The sequence below is a fragment of the Benincasa hispida genome, chromosome 10 (genome assembly GCF_027475165.1).
Source record: "Benincasa hispida cultivar pf3 chromosome 10, pf3_genome.v1.1, whole genome shotgun sequence".
In the NCBI taxonomy this organism is placed as follows: Eukaryota; Viridiplantae; Streptophyta; class Magnoliopsida; order Cucurbitales; family Cucurbitaceae; genus Benincasa; species Benincasa hispida.
The window spans coordinates 24128643-24156546 of NC_143487.1; the positions used below are offsets into that span (position 1 = coordinate 24128643).

General features: G+C 32.2%; 4 protein-coding genes across 5 annotated transcripts; 1 reads left to right on the top strand and 3 right to left on the bottom strand.

Moving 5' to 3' along the window:
- The first annotated feature begins 264 nt into the window (after positions 1 to 264).
- Positions 265 to 2124, top strand: LOC120087715 (uncharacterized). Its single transcript, XM_039044590.2, has 2 exons — positions 265 to 668; positions 741 to 2124. The coding sequence occupies exons 1-2, from the start codon at positions 474 to 476 to the stop codon at positions 1965 to 1967; spliced, it is 1422 nt and encodes a 473-aa protein (XP_038900518.1). The 5' UTR covers positions 265 to 473; the 3' UTR covers positions 1968 to 2124.
- Positions 2125 to 2150: 26 nt separating this feature from the next.
- On the bottom strand, positions 2151 to 5558 carry LOC120087716 (uncharacterized). Its single transcript, XM_039044591.2, has 4 exons — positions 5139 to 5558; positions 3958 to 4028; positions 3265 to 3351; positions 2151 to 2572 (listed from the first exon to the last, which is right to left on the bottom strand). The coding sequence occupies exons 1-4, from the start codon at positions 5248 to 5250 to the stop codon at positions 2549 to 2551; spliced, it is 294 nt and encodes a 97-aa protein (XP_038900519.1). The 5' UTR covers positions 5251 to 5558; the 3' UTR covers positions 2151 to 2548.
- A 7832-nt stretch (positions 5559 to 13390) lies between these two features.
- On the bottom strand, positions 13391 to 16351 carry QWRF3 (QWRF motif protein (DUF566)). The gene is made up of 6 exons (XM_039047023.2): positions 14859 to 16351; positions 14643 to 14762; positions 14441 to 14557; positions 14266 to 14355; positions 14077 to 14184; positions 13391 to 13700 (listed from the first exon to the last, which is right to left on the bottom strand). Exons 1-6 carry the CDS (start codon positions 16023 to 16025, stop codon positions 13602 to 13604), a joined length of 1701 nt encoding a protein of 566 aa, XP_038902951.1. The 5' UTR covers positions 16026 to 16351; the 3' UTR covers positions 13391 to 13601.
- Positions 16352 to 20275: 3924 nt separating this feature from the next.
- Positions 20276 to 23510, bottom strand: GAUT10 (galacturonosyltransferase 10). Of its 2 annotated transcripts, none has more exons than XM_039046043.2 (2): positions 22976 to 23510; positions 20276 to 22176 (listed from the first exon to the last, which is right to left on the bottom strand). In XM_039046043.2, the coding sequence occupies exons 1-2, from the start codon at positions 23126 to 23128 to the stop codon at positions 20725 to 20727; spliced, it is 1605 nt and encodes a 534-aa protein (XP_038901971.1). In that variant the 5' UTR covers positions 23129 to 23510; the 3' UTR covers positions 20276 to 20724. The 2 variants fall into 2 exon arrangements, with proteins under 2 accessions (XP_038901971.1, XP_038901972.1); XM_039046044.2 differs by having other exon boundaries at positions 20276 to 22165; positions 22976 to 23506.
- Positions 23511 to 27904: the final 4394 nt, after the last annotated feature.

A 27904-nucleotide genomic window follows, 5' to 3' on the forward strand; every position in this document is an offset into this window, starting at 1 on the left:
CCATGGATGGGTTAGTGATTTTGATACTATACCAATTTTATATATATAAAAAGAGTGAGTCCTTTAAATCAATACTAAATCCGTCCTGGAATGGGAAGAGGATAATTTAGAGAATACAAAAATAAGATTTAATACTTGGGTAAAATATATTATGTACCCTCTTTCAATAAAAAATTGAGTGTAATTTTGTGACATAGAAAGACTACAAAAAGAATAAAGAAGAGGAAAATAGCATTCAAAATCAGCGGTTTGGGCGCATTCCCCATGCTTCCTCTACCTTGCTAACTCCGCTTCCTTGCATATGAAACAGAGTAGTGGTTGCATGTTCCTTTTTACATGACAAGCAAAGCAATCTCCATTTTCCATATAAATTAATTTTCTAATTCCCCTTCTTCAATAACAACCCCAAAATTCCCAAACTCTCTCTCTCCTACACTTTCTTCTTCTTCTTCTTCTTCTTCTTCTTCTTGTAGATGGGTGCTGTTGGGAACCTTCACAGCAAAGCAAGCAGCAGCAGAGGAAGGCCTTATGCTCTGATGTTGCTGATTGCATTTGGGGTAGCCTTGCTTGGAGTGATGCTCCTTCACAAGTTCAGAGAAAGGCGTATATGCAACCTTCTTCTCAAACGCACAGACCAAGACCTCCATTCTTTTCAACTCCTCTTCCAGGTATATCTTTCTTCCATGCATGCCTTATCTCTCTGTCCCAGGTAATTGAATTACTCTGTTTTGAATGAACAGAGGGAAAGAGATCGAAGCAAAGAATTGGAGAAGAAAAACGAAGACATGACATCATCGCTGTATTTGCTCCAAACCCAGAAGATGGAGCTTGATAGGAGGCTACTAGAGTTGCAATCCACCATCGACTCACTCAGAGACGACCAGAAAATCATAAACGTTGCACTCCAAGAAAAGCAGAGTGAGATCAAAGCGTTGAGACAGAAAGAAATTGAATCTGGAAATGAAAATCCTCAAGTGGTTGCTTTAACGCAAAGCCTCAAGCAAAAGGAAGATGAGTTAGAGGACTTGAGACATCGACTTGAGTCTCTTGGAACTGTGACTGCCGATGATCCATCAGATTCAGACCCACGTGTGGATTCAACAATGTCTGAAGAACCCAAGGTGCAATTGCTTGAATCGAGCGGTGGTAAAGGAGAAGAGACTGAATCAATGGATAATAACAGAGGTGACAGTAAATCAACGAGCTTTCGTGAGGGAAGAACTTCAAGGAGTAATGAGATTGGAACTCAGAAGTTAGAGGAAACCCACGAAAGAAGGGAGATGGAGGGAGAGGAAAGGCAGAAGCAAGAGAACTTGGGAGACGAAGGTGAAAATGTCAATGGGAGGCAAGCTGATGGCGAGGAGACTAAAATTACGAACGATAATAAGGAGAAAAATGCTGAGGACTCTGAAGGAGTTGAAAATGGGAGAGCTGATAAGATTCCAAGGAGTGGGATGAAGATGAAAACAGAAACAGGCAAATATGGGAATACACGGAAGATTAGAGGAAAAAGATGGAGATACATCGCCAAAAGGAGGACGGTGGATAATGGATGGAGACTGATATCGAAGAAAATGAACAACAGAAATTTGGATGACGGTGCAGTCATTAGCACAACCCATAGGAAGTTCATCGAGGGGGCGGTGGAGAAAATGAAAGAGGAACACGCAGAGGAAGCGAAAATGAAAGAGGAGCACGCAGAGGAAGTGAAACAAAGTCTGATGGAAAAGGAAAACAAAATGTTAAAACAAGAAAATTTGAATTCAGAAAACGGCAACACTTTGAGAGAGCAAAATGGGAACGAGGACATGGGAGATGGTAGCATTAAGCAAAACCCAGGTGAAGAGATGGAGCAAAAAGAATCGAAAAGCGAAGAAAAACAAGAACCAGAACAAGCTGCAATGGAATCCAACGAAGAGGGTAAAGAAGAAGAAGAATACAAGGAAGAGGCTGAGTCAGAGTTTTAAATTGAATGCCCAACTGGAAAATGTTTCATCTTTCGATTATTTGAGTAGGCAAATGGGTGTGTTGTGTAGCTGTGTTAGTTGTGTTGTAGTGCATAAAGCTTCCTGGACAATGTTACTAAATTACAAGTAATCGAACCAAGATTAAGCGTTAAATGAATCACACTAAAGAAAGCAATTAACTGATTACTCAAAAATTCTTTGTTCAATCTTTATAACTCAAGGACACAATTGTACAACCTATTAGAACAGATCCTGTTCAAGTAAGGTCGTAAAATGCTTCGTGATTGGGTCGTAAAATGCTTCGTTCAATCACAAAGTCCGAACCACAAATGCCCTCCCTTCAAATTCAATGAATGAGTTTGTTGGGGCTTAAGTGATGGTAAAATTGTATTATTAGATGTAGGACTTCGGTGCATGAAACAACCAAAATGTCTAAGAAAAATAACTACAAGATAGGATCATATGCTAGTCTGAGAAACAATTTCAGATTGAAATGAAATCCGCAGACGCATGAGGTCCAAGGAAATACATTATTACGGAGAGTACACTTCAGAACAATCGGAAAATGTCCACAGCTCAGCTCATTGTGATGCTTCCACAATTTTCTGAAAACAGAGGGCAATAAATTAGGAGAGAAATAAAAAACTCGCTGAGAAAAGTATACATGTGCAAATAAAAGTTCGATTATGATAGATCTAGGCTGCTGTACTACGCCAGCTATATGCTGTTACGAGTTTCAAATACTCCATGTATAATTGTGATCCAAATGATCCATAAAACTAGACATAGAAAAGCAGACGATAAAAACATGATGAGCTATTAAGAGAGAGAAATCAGGTAGATGTTTTTCATTCTTCAGCTGAGCTCCATTCACCTCATAATATAACGCCACCGACTTGCTAAGAAGGCAACAAAAGGAGCCTCAAAATATTAGAATCTAATTTCTCTGAACAAACATAAATTTGAAACCTTGTATTATGTTTTCATGTATTCCAGAGTATTCCAGAAGAGATCAACATTTACCTATTTCCATTTCATCTTACAAGCTAATGTAGAATTTACCAAATGAATAAACTTTATGAAGGTAAAACTAAGGGGAGCACAAAGTTAACACTTTTAAGATGCCATTCCCCCCTCCGAAATAAGAGGCATAAATAAATTGTTCTCAGAAGTTAATCTTGTAAACAACTCATAACCGTTCCATGACTACCAAATATGATTTCATTTAACATCATCTGTAAATAATTGCAAGTGGTTTGAAGTGTAAAAAGCGCACAGACAATAAGTGCAGAAGTACCTCGTCCTTCTTTCCTTTGCCCCTGGTAAAGAACTTGTACCCTCCAAAGAAGAGTAGGCCCCATCCCGATAGAGAGACAATCACGAACTGCAAATGTCAGAACAGGTTCCATTAGCTCATTAGTAAATATTATTTGAAAGAGAAGACGAAACCACTATCTATTAAAGACGGCACAACTATGATAATTAGGTCATTGTTTACTAATTATTTATTCTCCACGACAAGAACACCTATGAGAAGAGGGCACTCGTGGTTTATCAATTCTTGAACGGGCATTCTACATAAGATTCATAAGTTTCAAAGCAAAACTAATTAATTTAATGTGGTAAAATTTTCAACTTCAAAGCCTATGCAAGGTAACGAGAACAAGTAATACAGTAATAGCTTCATTTAGCTCTAGGCATTCCAAATTTTAGCTGAATTAATAAAACTAGTCCAATACAACACCACAAGTGACTGATGAAACTACATAAAATATGGAGTACGAAAAGAACTTTTAATCAACAAAATCAAGTATTTTATTGAGTTGATTATAAATAAGAGTTTCTGCTAGAAAGTCTAAAAAGGTCATCATCTCATTCTTAAATCCTCCTAATTGATGAGAGAAAATAGGAAGAACAAAAAAGAAAAAGATCGAGAAGAAAATGAAAAGAAAAAGAAGCTAGAAGTTTCATATGAGAAAATAAGTCTCACATGCTCTTCCTTCCATTTAGATGGGCTCATGGGATCTTGCCAGCAGTTAACCTTCGGTGATCCATGGTGATCTGCAAATATCAACAAAGAGAGTCAAACTTACAAGAACAAGGTTATTTGTTCATCTTTTGATGCTTCCTTTCTTTTCCTTTAACGTTTGATTATTCGTTCATCTTTCTCCCACAACAAACATTACAAAAGGAAATACAAACGGAGTTCAAATGCATGCGTAGAGTGTAGTCCTGTAAATAAACCCTGAAAGTTAAATTTTAAAGAAAACTATATATCCGAGTATGAGTAATTTTACTAATCATCAGCTGACTGTCCTGTGCATAGGTGGCTTTCAACGTTCCATTCAGTATGCAGATTATTCTTTGGAAACTATTGTATCTTTACTAAATGCCAGGTAGTCATGTGTGGTGTCGACATATATCGTTAAAATTAGCAAACAAAATTTTTGCAATTTTTTATAGTAACTGTTTTCATGGAGAAAGTGAAAGAATACAGGAGCAAACCCACGAGAGAAAGGGATCCAGCTAAGAAAACCAAAATTATAATGTTTTTAAAACATAACAACGATCTTCATCAAACACTCAACGAAGTGGTGGTGGAGTGCAAGTAATAATGCAATGCCTGCATTTCCATTATGATTATTATTTATATCTCTTCATTGTATTTCAATTTACCAATGTTTCCTTGTTAAAACTTCACCATCAAAGCTATAGCAACAGTCCCCAGTTGAACCAAATGATAAGGTAATAAGTTGTTAGAAAAATATAATTTCAAAATTTCTACATCTTGGAAATTTTCCGTTGCCGAAACGAGTTAAATTAATAGAGTTCAGTATGCTTCATACCCATTTTGATTATAGCCCCCTCATCTAAGAATAATAATGAAATCTCCTCATAGGGAATCTGGGTTGTCCAATTACGTAAAATGCATCCGAAAAACTAAACAAATTCGCACCTTTTCAAGATCCTTAGATCAATGCATACCTTAAAATAATAACGAGCCAAACCTAAAAACAGAACTTGGGGGAAAAAAGATATAACCACGATTCCCATTTGAAATGAAACTCCAAAAAATCCAGAGACCATAGAAGATTGAACAAACCGGAAAATGAAATAAGTCCAAGCGGATGATCTAAATTCATAAAAATGAGATCGGGAGATGAAACCTACCGGCAGCCCCAGCGAGACCGCGCCTGTGAATAAGGGTGGCGGTTGACTGAGGAGAGGAGACTCGAGTTAGGGCTCTGGCTTGACGAACTGCAGCAGCCGCTAAGGTAGCCATGGATTCAGATTTTCTTCCCTACAGAGAGAGAGAGATCAATGACGCTGATACGGCGAAACGGAAACAAGAAATAGAGACCTGAGCGCTTCCAAACAATCACAAGCACATATAGACGACGCCGTATTAGCTTCTTTAGCTTTTTTTTTTTCTTCTCTCCCTTTTTTAATTTTGATATTTTTTTTTAGGTCAGTCCCAATGAAAATTTCAGTTAAAATATTTTTATTTTTCACGACTAAATAAGAGTTCACTCAAAAAGTATGTATGCTAGAGCAGAAATCACGACAGAAATAACTAAAAATTGTTGTAAAATTGAGGGAAAAAGATGGTAAACGGCAACATGAATACCAAGATATTATAATATTAAAATTTAAAAATAAAGTAATAATAACTAAAATTAGAAAATTATGAAAATAGAAATAATGAAAATAGGAAAGGATAGAGTTATGGAATTTCTCTTTAATTTTCTCACCAACTCTTGCATTTCTTCATCCACCAAATGTCACCAGGTAAATTGACAGATAGAAAGTGCATTACATGAACACTAATAGGTAATCTTGAGATACGTGAACAACACAAAGGATAATGGAGAAGTGACACTTGGTCTTTGGAGACTAAGAATAGGCATCTAAATTACACCTTTTTGTAATATTTATAATACTCGGGATGTCCATTATATATATGTGTGTGGGATATGCTTCATTATAACCTTACTCGGAAAAACCCAATGAGAAAAACCCTAGTGAAGGAAAAAAAAATAGTACATATTTCATATATTTTATAATCCTAAGAATATAACATATTTACTCCCCCTCATGAAAATATCACTTAAGATCTCTAAGTCGCAACATTCCAATTTTTCAAAGGTTGTGGTTGATAATAATTTTGTAAATAAGTCTACTAAGTTATCCTTTGAACAAATTTGTTGTACAATGATGTCACCATTTTCTTTAAGATCATAAGTGTAGAAAAGTTTCGGTGAAATATAATTTGTTCTATCTCATTTATTATATCCTCCTTTGATTTGGGTTATGCAAATTGTGTTGTCTTCGTATAATATTGTTGGAAGGTTTTTATTATAAGATAAGCCACATGTTCCATGAATTTGTTGAGCCATTAATATTAGTCATACCCATTCTCGACTAGCCTCATGAATTGCAAGAATTTCAGTATGATTTAAGGAAGAAGCTGTTATGGTCCGTTTCATTTATCGCCATGATATAATATTTCCTCCACATGTGAATAGATAACCTGTTTGAGATCTAGCTTTGTGTGGACCAGATAAATATCTAGAATTTGCATAACCAACTAGAACAAAATTTGATTTATTTGAATAAAACAAACTAACGGGCGGGCATTTCCATCCATTTCTATAGAGCAAAGGGGAAGCTCGCAGAGCTTTCTCAACGTTTTAAAAGGGAGACGAGGCTTTTATCCCAAACACTCCTTACTGCACACACAAACAAAAAACAGAAAGCACCGCACCCTATTAGGTTGATAGGGAAAACTAAGGCCTTACCTTTATATACAAAGGGCGCTCCAGGGCTTTACTAATAGTTTCGAAAGTCAAGGGGCTTGAAAGCTTACCTTATTATTATTATCGATCGTTCCTTAAAGATAACGTGGTATATGCTTAATTCCATTCCAAATATTTTTTTGTTGGAGAAGAACTATATCTAACTAATAAATTTATTGAAAATGCAATACTTGGTCTTGTATTATTAGCAAGATACATAAGTGCACCAATTGCACTAAGATATGGTACTTCAAGACCAAAAAGTTATTCATTATCATCTTGAAGTCGAAATATATCTTTCTTTATATCTAACGAATGGACTTCTATTGGAATGTTCAATAGATGTGCTTTATTTTACTCTGCTTTAATATTTATCCATGTAATTTTTTTTCAAAATTTTTCCTTCATAAGTTAACTAATGAACAAATATCCCATCAGTTAAATGCTCAATTTGCAAATCGAGACAAAATTTTATTTTTTTCGATATCTTTCATCTCAAATTCTTTCTTAAGATATTATATTGTCTTTGAAAGCTCTTCAGAAGCTTCAATTATATTTAAATCATTGACGTATACAGTTATAATAACAAATCTGACTATGATTTCTTTATAAAAACACACGGACATATTGGATTATTTTGATATCTTTCTTTTAACAAATATCCACTCAAGCGATTGTACCATATTCGTCCTGATTGTTTCAATCCATATAGTGATCTTTGTAACTTTATTGAATATAATTCCTGGGAATTTGATTTATATGTTTTAAATATCTTAAATCCTTTTAGGATTCTCATATAAATGTCATTATCAAGAGATCCATATAAATATATCGTGATAACATCCATAAGATGCATGTCCAAATTTTCTTACACAATCAAACCAATTAAAAATATTAGTGTAATTACATCCACCACGGGAAAGTACACCTCCTTATAATCAATACTAGGTCTTTGTGAAAAACCTTATACAACCAATCTTGCTTTATATCTTGTGACCTCAATATTTTCATTTCTTTTCCTTACAAATACCCATTTATGTCCCACAGATTGATACCTTCTGGTGTTCGAACTATTGGTCCAAAAACTTGACATTTTGAAAGTGATTTTAATTTTTTCTCGATTACTTCTTTCCACTGAAGTCAATCTTTTCTATGTTGACATTCTTCAACGAATTTTGGTTCAGGATCCTCATTTTAAGATATAATATCAAGAGCAACATTATACGCAAAAATATTGTCAATAACTACATGAGTCCAGTTTCATCTTTGATAAGGAAATAATTGGTAATGATTAGTTGAAGTATTAAATGGGTTACTTCCAAACTAAGCTTCCAAATAGAATTTAAGAGTTGCATCCCTTTAAGCATCAAAGCCACCAAGAGTTACAATTATTCTTAAAATCCAAATTCATCCTCTATAATGAATTATGGAGCAATTTAATTTAATGTATTTATATTTATGAGGTAGTTGAAAGGATATTAGATGAATTTAGACAATTAGATAAAAGGTTGTGACCTTCAGTTTTTTCAATTAGTATAAATATATATGTACTTTTGTTATTTGAAAATATAATTGGAATTGAACTTTGAATAAATTTTCATTATAGAGTTTAGTCTCTAAAGCTTTATGTTTTCTTTGTATTTTTGTATTTTGAATGCATGTTTTTAGAACTTTCAATTTAGTTTGATCAATTAGATTGAGGAGAGTTCAAAATCTTGAAGTTAGGAATAAGTTATGCTTTCTTGATCATCGATCAATCTTCCAAGCCAAATTTGTTTTAACTTTCTAGGGTTGTTATCATTTTGTTTATTAGGAGTTATTCTTATTATCATTGTGGGGGTTCACCTGGAATAGGGGGTTCTCATACGTGTTTGAGTGAACTACTTTATCATTTGGTATTAAAGCTTTGGCTCTAAACAGATTATATCTTTCCTTATTTTTCGTTCTATCTCAGTTTTTTTTTCTTCCATATTTCAAATTATCCATCTCTTTTCTTGTGATTTTACATATTCTCTTGTTTTTTTTCATACTTTATTGTATTTGCTGTAAAATTTAAAAAAACAAGAGCATATGGACAATCTAAGAAAAGAGATGAATAGTTTGAATATGGAAGAAAGAAAACTGAGATGGAACGAAAAATAAGAAAAGATATAGTCTGTTTAGAGTCAAAGCTCTGATATCAAATGATAAAGGAAACTTATGCAACTATATATGAGAACCTTATATTCCAGGTGAACCTCCACAATGATAATAAGAAACCCCCTAATAAACAAAATGATAACAACCTCAAGAAAGCTAAAACAAATTTGGCTTGAAAGATTAATCGATGATCAAGAAGAAAGAAGAACTTATTCTTAACTTCAAGATTTCGAACTCTGCATAATCTAATTGATCAAACTAGATTGAAAGATCTAAAAACGTGCATTCTAAACACAAGAATACAAAGAAAGCATAATGATAAGAAGCTGACCAGAAGAACATGAAGTTTTACAAGAGAAAAACGAAGCTTAACAAGCTCAATCCAGCTCAATCGAAGCTCATGCTGAAAATTCAAGGAAGAGCTTTCAAAGTCAATCAAATCATGAGGCAATCATTATGCTCCAAAAATCAATGATGAGCTACAGTTAAAGACTTCTAGAAGGATTAAATGCTTGCTTTGAAGATAAGTTTCCAGCCAATGGTGAAGAGTTGCAACCAATGAAGCTCCAAGAGTCATTTGGTCATCCAAAAGCAATCATGAATCTAAAACTTCAGATTCATTTACATGATTAACGTCCCATATATTTAATTAATATTATGAATTTACATTTATTAGAGTAGTTGAAAGAGTATTGGATGAATATAGCCAATATAGGTGAAAGGTTGCATCCTTTCATGGTGTCTATTCAATTAGTTTAAATAGGGTTGTAATCTCCACATTTGAAAACAGGACTTTGAATTTAAATGAAATTTCGTTAGAGTTTATTCTCTCAAGCTTTATGCTTTTCTTTGTATTCTTGTGTTTAGAATGCATGATTTAGGACTTTCAATCTAGTTTGATCAATTAGATTGTGGAGAGTTCGAAATCTTGAAGTTAGGAACAAGTTCTCCTTTCTTCTAGATCATGATCATTTTTCAAGCCACAGTGATGATAGTTTTTGGAAGAATATTCGAGAAAGTTTGGCCGAATTACATAATTTGATGGATTATATATCTCAACTGAATGAAGAGTTGAAGTTGCATGAACAAGTAAGAAAAAACCAAGTCAACCAATCTATTCCAAGTCTAGAATAACTTGAATCAGAATCTCGTTCACTCCTGATTATCCAATACTTGAACATGAGTAACCAGGTTCAAAATGATAGAGATCATTCTCAAGTCGATGTGGAAGATATCAATGGTGAGGTTGTTGAGGTGAATGTGGAGGGATTTGGATTATGTGTTGAAAATAAAGTCATAAAAAAATCTATAGAGAAAAGAAAAGTGACTCGGGAAATAGAGAAATGTGAGGAGCAAGAAGTGACTAAAAAAATAGAGAAAATGAAGAAGCTGGAAAAGAAAAGAGTAAGATTGAGAAAAGGTATTCAAGTGAGAAAAATCATGAGAGTGAGATTGGTTTTTAAACTAACTTTATTTCCTATTATTTTTCGTATGTTATTGGTTTTAATGAGATGATGATTATAAAGTTGCTTTACAAGACGATCTAAAGATTCAAGGACGATTCTTCTTGGAGAAAGGGAGAATGATAAGGAAATAATTGGTAATAATTAGCTAAAGTATTAAATAAATTACTGCCAAGTTGAGCTTCCAAGTAGAGTTGAAAAATTGCATCCCTTCTAAGCTGACCTTCCAAATAGAGAAAGGGAGAATGATAAGGAAAGAGAAGGGCAAACTTGAAATATATGAAAAATCTAAAACCTAAATGGTGAGTATGTATCATATATGCAATTAATTTTAAAAGGTATATATTAGTAGATATTTTGACTAATTGGGTGCTTTGTTATAATTTTCCTTTTTGAAATTTTTTTAAGGTTTTCGAATTTAATTTTTATATTTTAATTTAAATAGTTGATAGTAAGAGAAAAAACAAACTTATAATATTTGCATTTATAATAAGGAAACTTTAAAATAAAAACTAATCACTTTTATAAGAAATAAAAACCTATTTCTAATATATTTATAACTCATATTTAACTTTCTTAAAAAAAAATAAAAAATAAAGGCCCTCCAATCTAAATCTGAATCCTGCTCAAAAGTTTAAAAATAAATACTCACCTAAGATGATAAGAGAAAAAAGAAACAACGGAAAAAAATAACATATTTTAAACAAATAAAAACATAAGCGTGATACCTAGATACTTCTAGTTCTAAAAAAAAATATTGAAGTAAAAAATTGTAATGCATGTCTAAGAGTTGGGAAAAAAAACTTAAAATGTTAATGGAAAAAACCAAAAAAAATATGGCAATGATGCTTAAAGAATTTTTTTTAAAAAAATACTCTACACAAAAAATTCCATAAAGACTTAAGGAGTGGACTAACGAAATTAAAAAAAAAAAAAAAAAGAGGAGATATCAGATGTAACTAAAGTTTATCTTAACTGTTTAATTTATTGGGAAATTTTAGATTTGAAATCCTAAACTGATTTTACAAATAGAATATAAAAAAATCTAGTGAAGATATTAATTAGAGATAAAATGTGATTATATATATATATATATATTCTGAGGATTTTTATTAAGTGTGATCTTGAAAAATAGGGAAAATTTTGAATTTATATTCTTTTTTTATTTAGGTGTGATTAGTATCACGACTTTTTTTTTTTACTATGTGATTCTCAAAATTAGGGATTTTTTTTTAAATTTTTATCATCCAATTTTCCTCGTGTTATCTATTCACTATATAATTATTTTTTAGTTTGTATGTAAAAAAAAGCTTAAATTAAATGAAAATAAATATAAAAAATATTCCACTTCATCTACCTTCGTCCGATCCACTCCACTTGATTGATAACGACAATTGATGGAAAGTCGTGGAGTTGCAAAAAGAAAAAAAAAAAACATTGATTCGAATAAGGAAAAAATATTAAAAACCCAAAAAACCAAACAAACAATGTAAATATCTCAAACATACAAAAAATGGAGAAAAGCATGGAGCTATAAAAAGAAAAAAAAATCTTATTAAAATCAAAAAACAAAGAAAGAGATACCTTGAAAAATTGAGACGATTTATAAAGAAAAATTTAGATTCAAACTTTAATTCTGTTTGATCTAGGAGAAAAAAAATCAAGACTAAAATCTTTTTTTAACATGATAAAACTATTTTTTAACATGATCAAAGTATTATTTAAAAATAAATATGAAAAAAAAATAAGATTTTAATGTGATAATGCTTTAAAACCAAGTAGAGGAAATTTAGATTCAATTTTTAATTCAATTTGATATTTAAATTGAATCTCAGAAAAAAAAATCGAGATTAAAATCAATTTATTTTTTAAATCTTCTTGATGCCAAGAAAAATAGGGTTTTTTTACTAAAAATATTATATATTCTCTTTGACGTGGATGCCAAAATATTTATTTGCATGTGTAATTAGAAAATTTTAAAATAAAAGTAAACCACATTAATCAGAATTAAAAACCTATTTCTAATATATCTATAATATCTAAATCCATGGATTTAAATCTCAATCTCAATAAAAGGATAAAAAGTTAATTAAATTGAAATAAATATAAAGAGGAAAAAGGAAGAGAGGATGTTTGTACTTCTTCTTCACCTAATTTATGATTACACTCGTTAAAAAAAATAAAGTTAGAAATTTAAAGAACAGAAAAATAGTTAAGGTGGAGAAAAAAAACCAACGGACCACAAATATAAGAAAAATTGGAGAAAATGTCTACCTATGGAGGTAGAAAAAGAAGAAAACAAAATCAATGAAATATTAAAAAATAATTAAAAAAGAAAAAAAAGATACCTTCAACATAGTTCAATCGAGTTGCAGAAAAAAAACACATGTTAACAAAATAAGAAAGATACCTTAGAAAATTGAGGAAAAGTGAAGAGAAAAGGAAGAGGGGATACATAGTGAAAACAAGAGTTTAACTTAGAAAATTTAGATTTGAAATTTTAAAAAATCAATTTAGACTTGTTATTTGTGATTTTTAATGATACCAAAATCTACAAAATTATCAGACATCTAAAATTAACACGTGAATATATATATATATATATATATATATAATGATACCAAAATCTACAAATCAAATATACCAAAATATACAATTTTTATCAAAATTTGGCTATTTTATGTAAATAGTTTTTTTTTTTAAATTCCCTAAAAAAACATGTGTGATATTTTAAAATTAATTTTATAGACACGAATTGAAAGTTGAACCCGAGTAAAAAATACATATCCTAAAAGTGTATATTATTAACTTATTTAACTTGAGTTATCTTTTGTAACCATGTCCCGTTCCATCCAAGGCCGGCACTCCATTGGCACTTTCACTGATGCTCATCTCTCCAATTGGCAACTCTTCTTAAACTTCAAGGCCAAAATTAGAAACAATGAGTACATTTAATAGGCAAAATAATAAAAACTGTTCTTCAAGAAACTCAAGTACACGTCCCTACTCTTTCATTGATTAAAGTTAAAAACATATATTTGCATTAGGGGAAAAGAAATCGAAAAGCATTTATTCACTAGATTAATATAGAGATGTAATTACACTAATCTCAGACTTTTCACAGCCTAATCACACACTCATCTTTCCTATGTAATGGAGAGACACACATCTAACTAATTAGAATTCTGTACATGAATGTTCCTGAATCCACCTATCATAATCAATGGTAAAACAAGTCATGTAATGGAAGCTTCTTCATTTTGTTCTTGCAGCTGCAAATGATGTTGCCTTGTTTTCATTTGAATTATAGCACCTTTCAAACTCATTTCTTCCATCTACCATACACAAGAAACAACTAAATTAACAAACAGAAACACTAAAAACACAAAAAAGCCAATTGATATACACACCCACTAACCCAGTGTAAGTTGATGAGGATGTGTTTGGTTTAATAGTTTCAAAGCATATTTTTAACAGTTTTTATCGGAAGAGTCTAAATAGAAATCGTCTAACACTCTCCATCAACTTGTAAGCTTGAAATATGTAGAACACCCAAAGATCCAACAAGTGAAAATCAATATTAGTTAAGAAGGAAATAACGTGATAGAGTTTTAAACATATGACTTCGTCGATCAACATACCAAGTGATTTAAGATGATCTAACAAAAAACAATATGAGGCAGTTATATGTCTTATTCTTCTTCTTCATACCTCTAGTGCTGATATGGTTTTTTGGAGTTCAAGTACCTCCTCTAAAAGCAATCTCTCTTGTATGACCACTCTTGCTAATTCTGAAAGCAAAGAAGCAGTTTCCGTGGCCTGTATAAATCACAGCTCATTTTAAACACTCAGAGAATTCTATTATGAACATAGAGATATATGTATGATGAGGACTTTTACCACTGGCGCATATATAGTCATCATGGACTTCATAGAGATTGCAACATCAGAAGCTTGTCTGAATGCCATGGAGATTGTTTGAGCATCAATCTGTATGTAGCATTAGCAATGATTTAGAAACTTCACTTTAACAAACAAGAGAAAGTTTCAATTACTTATTATTTTTCTTTTTTACCTTTGCACCTTCAATGAGTGGCACCCTGCAGATAACAGAATGTAAACAATCTTTGGTCATTGAAAGTGCAGTTAAATGTTGTCTTTCCATAGTTCCCCAGCTTTCTAATGGCTTCAGCTGCAAAAGAAACCCAATAAATTTTAGTGATGAAATTCCATATTAGAAATGGGGGAGAGTGTTATTTCACTTCACATTCACTTACTTGAGAAAGGAGAATTAAGTTCGACTTGAATTGGAGTTTTTCTTTCTGGAGCTGCAACTTCTTTTGTTGCACTGAATGCTGCAATTTAGCAATATCATGCCAAGCACTAGCCAAATTTTTCTGTAAAAAGAAGAAGCCCGGGCCCTGTTGTTAGATTAAGCCTATGGTTATTGGTTTACCCACATGATGTTTCGATCAATGTTAAGCAATCTTTACCTCTACTAAATTAGCCAAGTTTTCACTAGCAGAATGAGCTTTAGCGTTGGCAAAACGCCACTGTACCAATCGATTATGAAACATTCTAAGCTGATGAACATTATCTGAAACTGCAGGCCCTATAGGAGATGTTGTTGTGGTAGAAATCGAAAATTTTCTGCTCTTGAACAAATCCAATCCCAAGTTAAGCAACTTCTCCATACCCGTTGCGCCTTTTGATGGGGTTCTTGCAGGTTTTAAACTAGAAAACGACATCGGTTTTTCTTTGCTCTCCACCGACATCGGCGGCGAACCTGACCGTCCAGGCGATAACGCCCACTGCGACATTGAATTCCCATGTCCCGAAATTGAATTAGCTCGTTGAAATGGGTTTTTTCCCGAAGTTTTCTTTGCCGTTGGAGAACCCTCGAATGAAACAGGAGTTGGGAGGCTTGAATCTGAAGACCCCCTTCGAAGCCTTCGTGATGGTACATCATTCATATACTTGGAAGGGACTATTAGACCCGATTTCCGGCAGATTACAGTCGGCGTTTTTTCCAGCATCATCGGAGACCCAATGTCGTTGTAATCGGATTCTAAGTCGAAACTGTTCTTGAAATTGTCTGATCGTCTTCTTGATGACCTTCCAAACAGAGCATTCTCATCCACTGACAGTCTCCCAGATTCCAAACTCTGTACTGGTAATTTCGAAGACAAAGAGCTTACGTTCTTCCCCTGTATTTTCCCGCAATATCTCAAAGAACCCCCAATAATGGGTCTATCGTTTTCTTTGGCGCATTCATTTTCCGGTTCGAGATTACTCAACTCTCTGGAACTTCTCTGTTTATTGAGTGACGGATTGCCAGTGAATTTCTCGTCCTCCAATCGTTCATTTCCAAGATGATCAGCCAGAGTATCGAATCTCTTAGAAGTAGAGGAGGAAGAAGGCCAAAGTCCATGAACGAATAAGGACCCTTCTTGGCTTCGGTGCTTACGAGCATCGAATGAACCCCCTCTTGATCTCCGATGAGTGGGGGAAAGAGGTTGAGTGGGAGACGACGACGACGGAGCGGTGGTGGTGTCAGTTGCAGAGGCCGGCGAGAGAAATCGGGAACTTACCTCACGAGATTTGGGTCTTCTGGGTCTCCGAATCTGATCGGAAACCAGTGTTTGATTGTCATTCTTCATGGTTTCATGAACGCCGGCAACTTTGCTCCGTATTTGAGGAGGAAAAGGGAGTTAGTTACGAAGAGAAAATCATTTAACAGAATCGGATTTATCGTTTTCAGTTCCTTGAGGATTCCGTCAAAAGGCAAAAAAGAATGTTGAATTGGGAGGGAGAGGAGATCGCAACGGAATGGATGCGGTTAGAAATTTGAATTTTATTGGAGGATTATGAGAGAATGAAACGAAGCTTCGTTTCGTTTTGTAATCGTTGTAGGAGGAGGATTTTGTAGTCTGCCGGCTCCTGCAGTTGCTCAGTAGACTACGTGGCTGTGTGACACCTGTCATGTACATAAACAAGAAAATTGGAAGCTTACTAACTATATAACGAGAGAAACACACATTTTAATGGACCAACCCAACATATATTATATATCTTTAATTATCATTGAGGTTTTAAATGTCCATGTCAATCAAAATATCGAGATCTTAATTTTACTTAAATAAAGATAAAATATCCATATTATAGATATTTATAGAAAAGATATAAAATCAAAAAATGAAAAATAAATTTAAATTAGTAAATTAATGTATAATAATTTTTAAATAAGTTAACATGTCTATTATTTATATTTGTGACATTTTATTGTTTATTTTTTATATTTTGTCAGTTTTTATATAATAGAAATATTGATTTTTCTCATGTCAATGTCAAACACATGAAAATGTAAAAATATCCATATCCACAAAAATTTAATATTAGGATTATACCTCATTACTTCAATTTTGAAATATGTTTCAATTGTATTGTTGATTTTGGTCTCATTTTATAATTATTTGGTCATTTATTTTTTGTTTTTAAAATTTAGCTTGTTCTGCACACCAAATATTTAAAATGATTTTTATTATTACTAAACAATTATGTAAATTTTTAGTCTAAATTCAAAAACAAAACAAGTATTTGATTTTTTTAAAAACTTTGTTTGGCTTTTGAAACCACATACAAAAAGTAGATTAGGTGTCAAAGAAACTCATTGATACAAATAGTGTTTATATGGTTACTTTTTCTAAATAAAAGAGCCAAACGACTATAAAAAACTCAATTCTAAATGCAAAAACATTATTGAAAACTATGCTTCAGGCACGCAGAATTTAAGACAGACATTTAATATCTTTCATACGATTTCTCTTTTTTAAAACACAATATATAATTTTTAGAAAACTTTAAAACCATATGACATGAATTTTCTAATATGCTCTAACCTCCCTACTGGTGGGAACTTTATACCTGAGAGATGGACACTAAAAATATGGTCTGGTTATTTAATATACTAAATTTTTACTATTAATTGCATTAAGTATTAAATATAAATATATTATTTAGATTTAATAAATTTTAACAAATATATTTACAATTGATATTTTATGTTATCTTAACCATATAATATAAAATTTTATTATTAATTATTAAAATTCTGAATAATTTATATTTATTTAATTATTTTTATTAATAAATAAAATAAAATAATTAATGTTCAATTAAAAAAATATTCATTTATTGATATTTTAAGTGATTAAATTATTAATTCATATAGCACTATATTAAATAATGCTAAATTTAATTTATGACTGTATTACTTGTTCTCTTACATTAATTAAACGATTATTTAGTTTTGGTTTCTATATACAAAATTGGTAAATCAAAGACTTATATCTAATTTTCAGACATGATGCACAGACATTTAATATCAATACTCATGACACAATATCTACGTCCTTAGTTGTTTAGTTGTTAAAACTTGTCTTGTTTTTTAAAACATGGTAAAAAGTGTATAATACAATATATAAATTTATGGGATGAAAATATTATTTTTAGGCTAATTTTCATCAACATTTCTACACGTGGATAGATTCAATACAACATCAACGTAGGTAAATCATCCATTTTCATTATATCATAAAAAATTAGATAAAAAACATAAAAAAGAAGGAACAAACTATTGTTAATATGAATATAATATTAAATAATAGGATAATCAACAAATATTACTGAAAATATTTTCAAATATAACAAAATGTCACTTCCTATCAATGATAGACAATTATAGAAATGGATAGACATCTATCAATATCAGTGATAGACACTAATAGTTGCTATCGGTGTCTACCATTGATAGCCAACATGAGCGCAGCTCAACTGACATAGTACTTATACTTTTATCTAGACAATGACATTTTGCTATATTTGTAAATGAATTAATTTATTTTCCTATATTTGAAAACAATAATTAATCATAAACATTTTAATATATTCCAAAAGTGTCCAATGTGTATTTATTATTATTTTTTTAACTTTTTAAATAAATTTTCAAAAATATATATCAACTCATTGATATTTTGCAAAATTGAGATTCGATATTTCTATCAACATCAACATTTTAATCCTTTATTTTTTTAGACTTGAAAAGGTTTTATCTTTATTTTTAAACTTTAAAGTTATCTAAAAATACTCTTGAAATTGTTTAAAAACAATATCTTTTTAGTTAAAATTGATATTAAAAATTGACATGATAGATGGTGTATATAAATTAAGAAGTTTATGCAACATTATGTATGACTATGTAAAAGATTTAGGATACCATTATTTCGTTTCAAAAATACATTATTAAGTTCATTTCTATAATCAATTTTTTACATCAGCTACCACACTAATTTAAATACATGATATCGTAAATGATAAATATGGGTCTTTCAAATTTTATCACTTTAGACATCGCATCAATCTCAATCTTATTTCAAAGGAAAAAAAAAACCCTCAAAAGTGTTTTTTTTAAGGCAAATATTAAAATTTAACGATGAAAATCATACTTTTTTAAAGAGGAATTTAACTGAAATCTATTTCACAAATTTGAATATTTTCCATTAACTTACCCTATAATAATAGAATATGGTGTTAGCGTAAACACTTTCAATTTAAAATTGGTGGATGTCACCAACACTCCAATTCACCTCTCTACTTACCATTTTGCAAAATTTTCTCTCTGTTTGCTGCTTTCTCCAATTACTTCATTTTTTGGTTAATTTCTTGAATCAACCAAGGGCTTCTAGCGTTGATGCAAAGTCATCGTTCGCTTGTTTCTTTGGCTTTTCCCATACTAATCTTATTCTTAAGTAGATAGCAACTAGAGATGTATAATATATATATTACAATACAAGCTTCACAATTTGCTAAAAGTTGAATAAAATTAGGACGAATTTTAAAAGGTTCAAAACAAATCTAAAAATTAATTGAAATTTCATTGGCAATACAGCTCGTAAATAAGGTTGTTTGTAAAACGTTATATAAATTTTTCAGTGTAATTTTGTATTTGACCCTTAAATACAATTTTATAATATAACTCTTTTCAAACTATTTTTAATATTCCATTTTCTTTCTCTCTCTCTCAACTCTTGTTTAATTTCTCTCTCTAAATCTCCCTCCCATCTTCTTAGCAACAACAATGTGCTCCCTTCTTTGTATTTTGCCTTGACGATGGTAATAATAACAATGAATGGAGTTGTTTCTTCTTTCTTTACAACGTACATCAATGAGTGGCAAATATGAAATTTTTTTAGGCACCTAACGAAATTAGTGTAGAGGGCAAGAGTGAAAAAAATGAGCAAGAACTAGAGCAAGTGTGAGAAAGTAAGCAAGAACCATAGCAAGTGCTAGAAAATGAGCTAAACTAAAACAAGAGCGAGAAAAAAAATCGAGGAAAAGGTTGGCGACGCTAGCAAAAGCTTAGAAAGTTTTGTTTTGAAATAGCCGATCAAATTTTACTTTTAAAAAACGGTAAGGTCATCTATACAAGAATTTCTAAAAAATGGTCATACAACCTTGGCACAACAATGAATATCATACGCGCTAATTTCACTTATAAATCTATAAGGTGGTGTTAAGTTGATTATTATTGTTAGTAATTATAATTTAGGAGTTATAATTGAGTGCTTCACCAAGTTCAAGTTGGGCCCAAAGAGCGCCTTTTAAGTCTTCTGTTTCACTTTTTATCAAGGTTTAAAATACCAAGTCTAAGTGAAACTATAGTAAGGAAAAAAAATTGTAGCACAGCCTTGATTTTCAGTTTTCCATCGTTGCAAATTCAATTTACTAAAACGCTAATAAATCAGAGTATGCAATCCATGTGAGACCTCAATATATCTATCCTTGGTTGTGTTGTAATTAGTAATAATGCAGGAGCAATGAGTGAAAAACCAAAGACTGGGAGAAGAAGAAATGAGTGAAAGTGAGAAACAGCCAATCAAATAGGGAATGAAATATGTATCCATCAATACAGTATACTAACTGGAAGTGCAGACTTCCCAAGAACAAAACTTCCAAATTCAAATAAGTCAGAATGCCCATTCCTGGGAGCATCAGTGCTACACTTTTACTGATACAAAGATAGAATCAATGGCTGTTAATGGCACATGAAAAAAAATTGGTCTACTGTTGTTCACTCTAACCTATAAGGACAGAAATTATCTTCAAGAACATCAGATCAACTATCTATTATCAACGATCTGTGCCACAACAGGAAACTGAATATTGAAATATTCATGTTACAGCAACTTGGCATGCTTGATTTGTGCTAAAATGGTACGTCCATGCACCATGTCCCCAAAATTTTCTGATGTTCTTAAACAACAATCTTCACTGGGGAATACAATATTTATGTTCATATAATCAATGGAAATTGCAGCTTTGCAATAGAGGATGAGTATAATCAACGTATTTCTCCCAAAGGGGCTTGTACTTCTCTATCCCAATCTTAAGCCATGGCTTTGAGTTACCATTAAAGTGAAGAACAGCCCCCTTTTCAATCATCTGAGGATCAACATTTGTGTAGCCCAATCCTAACACATGCCACGAGGGATCCAATGGTTCTGTCAACCCATAGAATGTAAGCAGTCCAGGTGGTAGCGTCCCAAGTTTCCATAGTGTACGGTCTACATTCTTTTCCTGCCAATAATGATAAATGCCGGTAACATTTCTCTTCCTCCACTCTACCAAGTCGAAAATATTCATTCCGAATGCCCATCCACAAGCATCTGGATCAAAATGTTCCCTGATAAGAGGGTGGGAGTAGTTCAAGTACTTATGATATCTGTGAAAGGTCTCCATGCATGTCTCAACAGCTCCATTTACGTTACCATTCAAATCGATGCTGAAAAGATCAGAAACATCTCTCTGGACCACAACATCATCATCAAGAAATATAACTTTTTTAAGCACAGGAAAAACTTCTGGAATATAAAACCTGAGATGGTTGAGCATTGAAAGATACTTGGGATTCCGAAACTTGATGGGAGTCCGATTGTCGCCACCATTACCTGAAAAATAGTAGTTCTGAGTATCCGAGTCCTGGAGTTGCTTGAGTACTGGGACATAGGAAGCATTTAACCAGCTAAAATTCTCAAACATTTGAACATCCACAGTCACCCTTCTAAAATTATTCATTGAAAACCATGCCTTCATTGCTGCATAATTGACCTCATCAGTTACGAGATGGAAAACAATCCTATCAGGATTTTTTGAATTCAAAGCAGTCGAGTTGACAACAACTGAAGTGGCCAGAATGTTGTCAGAGAATACACAGAAATGGTAGAGATCATTATCTTTAAGTTTCATATCTATTTGCTTCTCTTCACTGAGCTTCCTCTGTAAATTTAAGTTTCTAAACCATTCAGTGGTCAGACGAACACCAAGGCAGTACAGACTTTTGGGAACTTCTTCAGCAGCAATCTGTCCATATTTTGAACTTTTGTCACTAACTGAGCTCATTTGCTCATCAAGAGTCTGGATTTTAGCTTTCAGCCTCATGATCATGGTTGCACTATCATAATGAAGTTGCTGGGCTTGGTAGAGCAACAGTGCCATGTCACGTATTGCAGTTTCTGCTTCTGTAATCCTCAGAGGTGCTCTCCTGGTAGCAGCATTTGAGAGGAGGATCTGCGAATTCCGGATTTGGGCACTTAATTCCCAAGCAAACTGAAGATTGCTGCTCTCTTTTGCAATCACAACAAATGCTTTTGCTAGAGAAATTTGGTCACTGAGTTGCCGAGCAATAGAGCTGGGGTTCAACATTTCTTCAGTAATATTGAGGCCTTCCATAATTCTTTCATGTCTATATGATCTCTACATAATGGTGCAGAAAATATTAAAATTTAGCAAATAGCTGGCGCTGTAGCAGCAACAATTCAAAAGCCTAATTTAACCAATACGTTATACACAATGGGAAAGAAAGCAAATTATTCTAATAAATACAAATATCGTTATAACTCGAGATGCCACATGGAAATATGGACCATTTAAGTGTTGAATGCAAGTAAGTTTGTTAGAAGGAAATAGATATAAACAAAGTGAGCTGGGGTACAGGAAGTAGTAAAACAATTGCATAGGTTTTTTTTTTCTTTTCTTCTTCTTCTTCTTCTTCTTTTTTTTAAATCCTATTTGACTGTTCTTTTACGGCAATATCAAATTTTTGAAGTTTCTTGAAATGGTTCCTGTCACCTAGTCCCACATTGACCTGCCATTTTTTTAATATCCCAAATACACCGAGACAAACTAGCTTCAAAGCCAGATAATAAGGGACATGAGATCAAATATGAAGTTACTTAAAAACAGATCACAAAGAAAAAAAATCAAGATGTAACACGACGCAAAGTTAGATCATAGATGGCACCTCTATTTGTCAAATTACACGACATAAATCAACAAAACCCCATGAACTACACAAGGTAGCAGGGAAGAAATGAAGAATAACCCATGAATTTCATAGCACTTAGGAGCGAATTTCAGTATATAACAATTCATAGACGATTGTAAGAATAACAAGAGCAGCAATCGGCATTCTAATTGAACCCCATCCCACATTTTCCTCAATATATATAGACCAAATTAGGGGAGAAAGATATAAAAGAAAACGGATCTTTACCCTTGCTAAGACGGGCCTGGTGGACTCAATCTGACTCCCTTTGCTGAGAATGAAAATGAAGAGCAAAACAGCAACAAAACACAGAGTCCACCAAAAGGCGTTGGATAATCTTCTCCTGGCAGGCCTTCGGAAATCCGGGGGCCTCCGCCTCATTCTGTGGTTGGATTTCCGAATACAGTTTTGATTCTTGAATGGGGGGAAAGTATTGGAGGAATGAAGTGAATCTGATCAGTAGCGGAGTTGAAAATTGGGAGTGGGTATTTCAGATCCCGAAATGAAGGCGATGAATGTATGGAAATATGGGGATGGGGGATAGGGCTAAAGCTCTGTGGCAGAAATCTTTGGTCAGAAAGACTCCATCTTTGGTGCGATCGATCACTGGAAAACAAGGAAGCAATAAAGCAAAGCTGTGGGGAGTACGCACACAGTTGAATTTTTAATTGCTACCAACAAGCTCGGACTCCCCGACGGTGAATCTTGTCGTCTCATTCGTGTTCTAACCCCCACCCAGCCATTCTATCAGTTCTCTTCGAATAATAATAATTATTAAATAAATAATATATATTTTTGGAACAAGAGTATAAAATAAAATAAAATAAAATTCTTCAAATCGTAACTTCGTGAACATAACATAAACTTGTAAAATCATTGAGCATGGTTGTGCAAATCTAACTAGCATATAATATGTGCTATGTGGTTTAAATTTTTTCTACTCTTATTCTACTAAAAATTCAAATATGGTTAATATATTATTTTAAACAATACACATACACAACTCTTAATTTCTAATGAAAATTTGTAATGGATGACAAATTTAAAAACTAATATTTGAGGTGTGTCTTCGCCATGAAAAATTGTAAATATGACAAAACCCTCAAATTTATTTATTTTTTGTTTATTCCATATTCCAATTTTTCCCTTTTAATAAATTCACTTTTTTTTTTTTTTTTTTGTATATCAATCAATTAATATAGCACATTTAAAGTATATTAGTTGTGTATTTTCTTCCTTTGATTTGTATACTTTTTGTATTTTTTGTTTGCAACAATATGAGTTATTATCCAATTTAATTTTTATATTTGCTACATTCTTTTTATCCCTTTTGTAGTTTTTTTCTTTTTAAATAATGTTCTTTTTTTTTTTTTTTCATTTTTAAGTACAAAGGTACAATAGATCGGGGAGATTCAACCTAAATCTCACTAACATTCAATTTAGTATACTCATTTTGACAATTTGGTCGTGTTTGGAATAACTAGAGAAAAAGTGTTTTTCAAAGAAATCATTTTAATGATTTTTTCTAAAACACTTAAATAATTAGTAATTTTCAACCGTTCAAGTGTATCAAATGTCTATCAAACAAGTGTATTAGGTGTATCAAGTGTAGTATGTGGATTGAGTTTCTTTTTTTACTATTTTTACAAAACAATAAGTCTAGACTATGAGCTTAATTTTTTAATTTATTTTGCCAAATATGAAGCCCATTTTTAATAGTGTAGTTAAGTAGATAAAAGCATAAATTACCATTTCAAAAGTCGAATTCAATCTACAATGTCATCTCACTGCAACTAATTTGTGTTGGCTTACATAAATTAGTTATATTAGAATATAAATTATGTACTATTTTGATTTAAAATTTTCAATATGTATATTTATATATTATTTTAAATTTAAATTTTATGAGGCACATTCTTAAGAAACATGAAATAAGAAATACAAATTTTATCAAATAGATTTTTAGTTTCTAAAAAATGTGCTCAATTTTTAGAAATGTTTCTTGAATTTGATACACAATAAAATCTATTAAACGATAAAAGAAAATTATTTTTCGTTATTTCTTTAAAAATGGAAAACAAAAACCAGAATAAAGGAACCATAACATTATCAAACAAACTAAATGGCTACGAATTTCAAAAGGAATTTTTTAAAAATGTTGGTGGAGTTGAGTTAGTATATTATACCAACTCAACTCAACTCATGTTGGTGAGCTAAACACCCCATATATTTATATAATATTTTTAATTTTTATATCTTAACCGTTTTTTTTTTAAAAACCCAACTCTCCCTTCTTCCCATGTTTTCAACGGCTCTACTCATCGACCATTGTCATACTCCAAAAACTAACTTCGGGCTCCGACAACCACCTCCAATGAAAACTCCTCGACAACTCCGGGCTCCGAAAACCACCTCCGATGATATTTCCGACGACGAAATCCAGACTCCGACAACCACCTCTGATGACGGCTCCGACAACCAACTCTGAGCTCCGATAACCTTCGCGCAATCAACTCCGACAACTAATTCTGGCCTCCAACAACTACCTTTGGTGACCCAACTCCGACGACCACCTTCGTGTTACCAACTTCGATCACCAATTGGCTCCAACAATAAACTCCGATGACCAACTCTGACAACCACCTTCGTAGGCTCCGACAACCACCTCCGACTACGAACTTCGATGAAAATCACCTTCGATGATCATCTTTGAGCGAGCAACTCTGACGACCAACTCGAGGCTTCGACAACCACCTTAGATGATAAACTCTGACAACCAACTCTAATACCACCTTCATGTGACTAACTTCGTGCTTTGACAATCACCTCCGACTACAATCTCCAGTGAAAATCATCTTCGATGATCAACTTCGACAACCATTTTTGTCCGACCAACTCTGAGATTCGAAAACCACCTCCGATGATAAACTTCGACAACCAACTCCAATACACCTTCATGTGACCAACTTCAGGCTCCGACAACCACCTCCGACTACAAACTCCAGCAAAAATCATCTTTGATAATCAACTTCGACAATCACTTCCGACTACTATAAGATTGCTGACTGTTAAAGTATGTTGTAGGGTTGTTGATTATATAAAAAAATATTATTTTGTCTACATTAAATGCAATATTTATACGTAATGAATTCATATATCAAATGAGTGTTAAGAATATTAGAAAAAAAGTATGTATGTAGTTGAAAAGTATGTAACATATAACAAAAAAAAAAAAAAAACCATAAAATAAAAATTTTTTCCTAGAACATTTTCCAGTAAGAATTTGTGGGAAATAGAGATTTGTTCTTTGATGATCCTCCAAATTTAGAGGAAACGAAAGTGAAACTATTGAAGAAATGTGGTGACATTCCATTGCTTATTACTAAGATGAGGGAGATTTAATTAAAAAAAGTCATGACATAGTAAAAATATAAAGCAACCATAGGGAGAAGAAGAAAAAGAAGAAGATGATAATGAAATTCATGGAGAAAAATTAGCTAGAATCAAATGTTTTGATTTCGCTTTAGTTTCTCATTTTATTTAACCATATTTCTACTAGAAATGTAATACGTTAATTGTTGTTCATTGTCCAAAAAAGAAAGAAAGAAAGAAAGAAAAGTTTTAAAAATTAAAAGAAAAAAATGCAATCTATATTTTATTCAAACAAAGATGGGTAGAATTATTGAATAAAAAAGTTTCAAAACAAAATTAGTAATCATAAAAACATATTATTTAGAGTTCAAAAAACTGCATCAGATACTCAAACATGTGAACTCAACTATGCACCATAAATACAGATATATGAACTTAGACCAAATAACTCTGTACCCCAAATACAGACATATGAACTCTACAGATATATGAACTTCACAGACATCTGAACTGTAGACATCTTATCTCAACTCAGCGCCCCAAACAACCCCTATAAGAGGTCGCAGGTTGGTCTTATATATATTTTATAATTTTTTTTTTAGTTTTATAGAGTTTACATCTATTTTCTTTCATTTTTTTAATAATATAATTCTTTTTTAGTTATATGTAGTTGAAATTTGAGATTTCTTTTTTCATGTTTTATAATATTAGATTTCTTGTTTAAATCCTGAAAATAAGAAAGAAATTGACTACTATGTAAACCACCTACGTTTGAGGGATAGTGTACCCAAGAAAGACAACTTCATTAATATCAATGATAAACAATTATAACATAGTACTTATTTGTAATGATAACACAATTATAGTGACTCTCCAACAGCTTTATCACTCAACTGTACACCTAGGCTCCCCCTAGGTTTGATACTCCCTCTCACGAAAACTTAGGCTCCATCTACATGAAGGGATCGAATCCCGAGTGGAAGCGTGTGAACGCTTTCATTTCGATTTTTCGGTTTAAATGAAACAAAATCAGTACATAAAACAGAACCAACACATTGGATAAACATATTATAAACCAACATGCTAATTGAAAAGTAAAAAGGGGAAAAAAATATCACATACCTTCGTCGATTCCCTAACTCTTTACGATTTCCTCGTCATCTTCTTCAGAACGATTCTCCAACGAACAATGGACACCACCACAAGTGAGACCTGATTATTCTCTTAGGAATCCAAAGGGGAGGATAGTGGTCTCTACACATTGGATGAGGAAGAATAATAGTGAATATGGAGAAGAGAAAATTTGAGAGGAGATTAATTTGGAGGCTAGAGTTTCATTTCATCAAATGAATTTCCTTACCCTAATTTGGACAAAATAACAAATTTATATGGAGACCTTCTCCATAGCTTTCTATTTAATTAATTAGTCCATTAATTAAATAACAATATTGAATCTAATTTAATAGATATTTAATTAATTAATAAACATCATATGTTTATTTGCCTCCACCTCTCAAAATTAGTAAATTAATTCTTCATGAATCAAATTCATAAGAATTTAATACTTGAATCCTATTCAAATATTTCTCTCTTAATTATGGATCGGGTTTATAATTAACCATATCATATTAATCTCATTAATATGTTATTCTATCAATTGATTTGAATAATCTAAATCATCCCTCTTTTCCTTTAGTGAGCTAACAAGGGGACCTTATGAACATACAAATTAGAAGTTTCAATGATATGAGGTTAATTAATTAAACCTACCGGGTACTTGTTGTA

Excerpts from the sequence above, each read along its gene's own strand:
- GAUT10 (XM_039046043.2), bottom strand. The coding sequence starts at position 23,128 with ATGAGGCGGAGGCCCCCGGATTTCCGAAGGCCTGCCAGGAGAAGATTA. Across the intron at positions 22,177-22,975 it reads CCAGGCCCGTCTTAGCAAGG|AGATCATATAGACATGAAAG; the intron begins GTAAAGATCCGT and ends ACCATTATGTAG.
- LOC120087715 (XM_039044590.2), top strand. The coding sequence starts at position 474 with ATGGGTGCTGTTGGGAACCTTCACAGCAAAGCAAGCAGCAGCAGAGGA. Across the intron at positions 669-740 it reads CTTTTCAACTCCTCTTCCAG|AGGGAAAGAGATCGAAGCAA; the intron begins GTATATCTTTCT and ends TTGAATGAACAG.
- QWRF3 (XM_039047023.2), bottom strand. The coding sequence starts at position 16,025 with ATGAAGAATGACAATCAAACACTGGTTTCCGATCAGATTCGGAGACCC. Across the intron at positions 14,763-14,858 it reads ACTTGGCTAATTTAGTAGAG|AAAAATTTGGCTAGTGCTTG; the intron begins GTAAAGATTGCT and ends TTCTTTTTACAG. Across the intron at positions 14,356-14,440 it reads CACTCATTGAAGGTGCAAAG|ATTGATGCTCAAACAATCTC; the intron begins GTAAAAAAGAAA and ends TGCTACATACAG.
- LOC120087716 (XM_039044591.2), bottom strand. The coding sequence starts at position 5,250 with ATGGCTACCTTAGCGGCTGCTGCAGTTCGTCAAGCCAGAGCCCTAACT. Across the intron at positions 4,029-5,138 it reads CGGTCTCGCTGGGGCTGCCG|ATCACCATGGATCACCGAAG; the intron begins GTAGGTTTCATC and ends TGATATTTGCAG. Across the intron at positions 3,352-3,957 it reads CTAAATGGAAGGAAGAGCAT|TTCGTGATTGTCTCTCTATC; the intron begins GTGAGACTTATT and ends TGACATTTGCAG.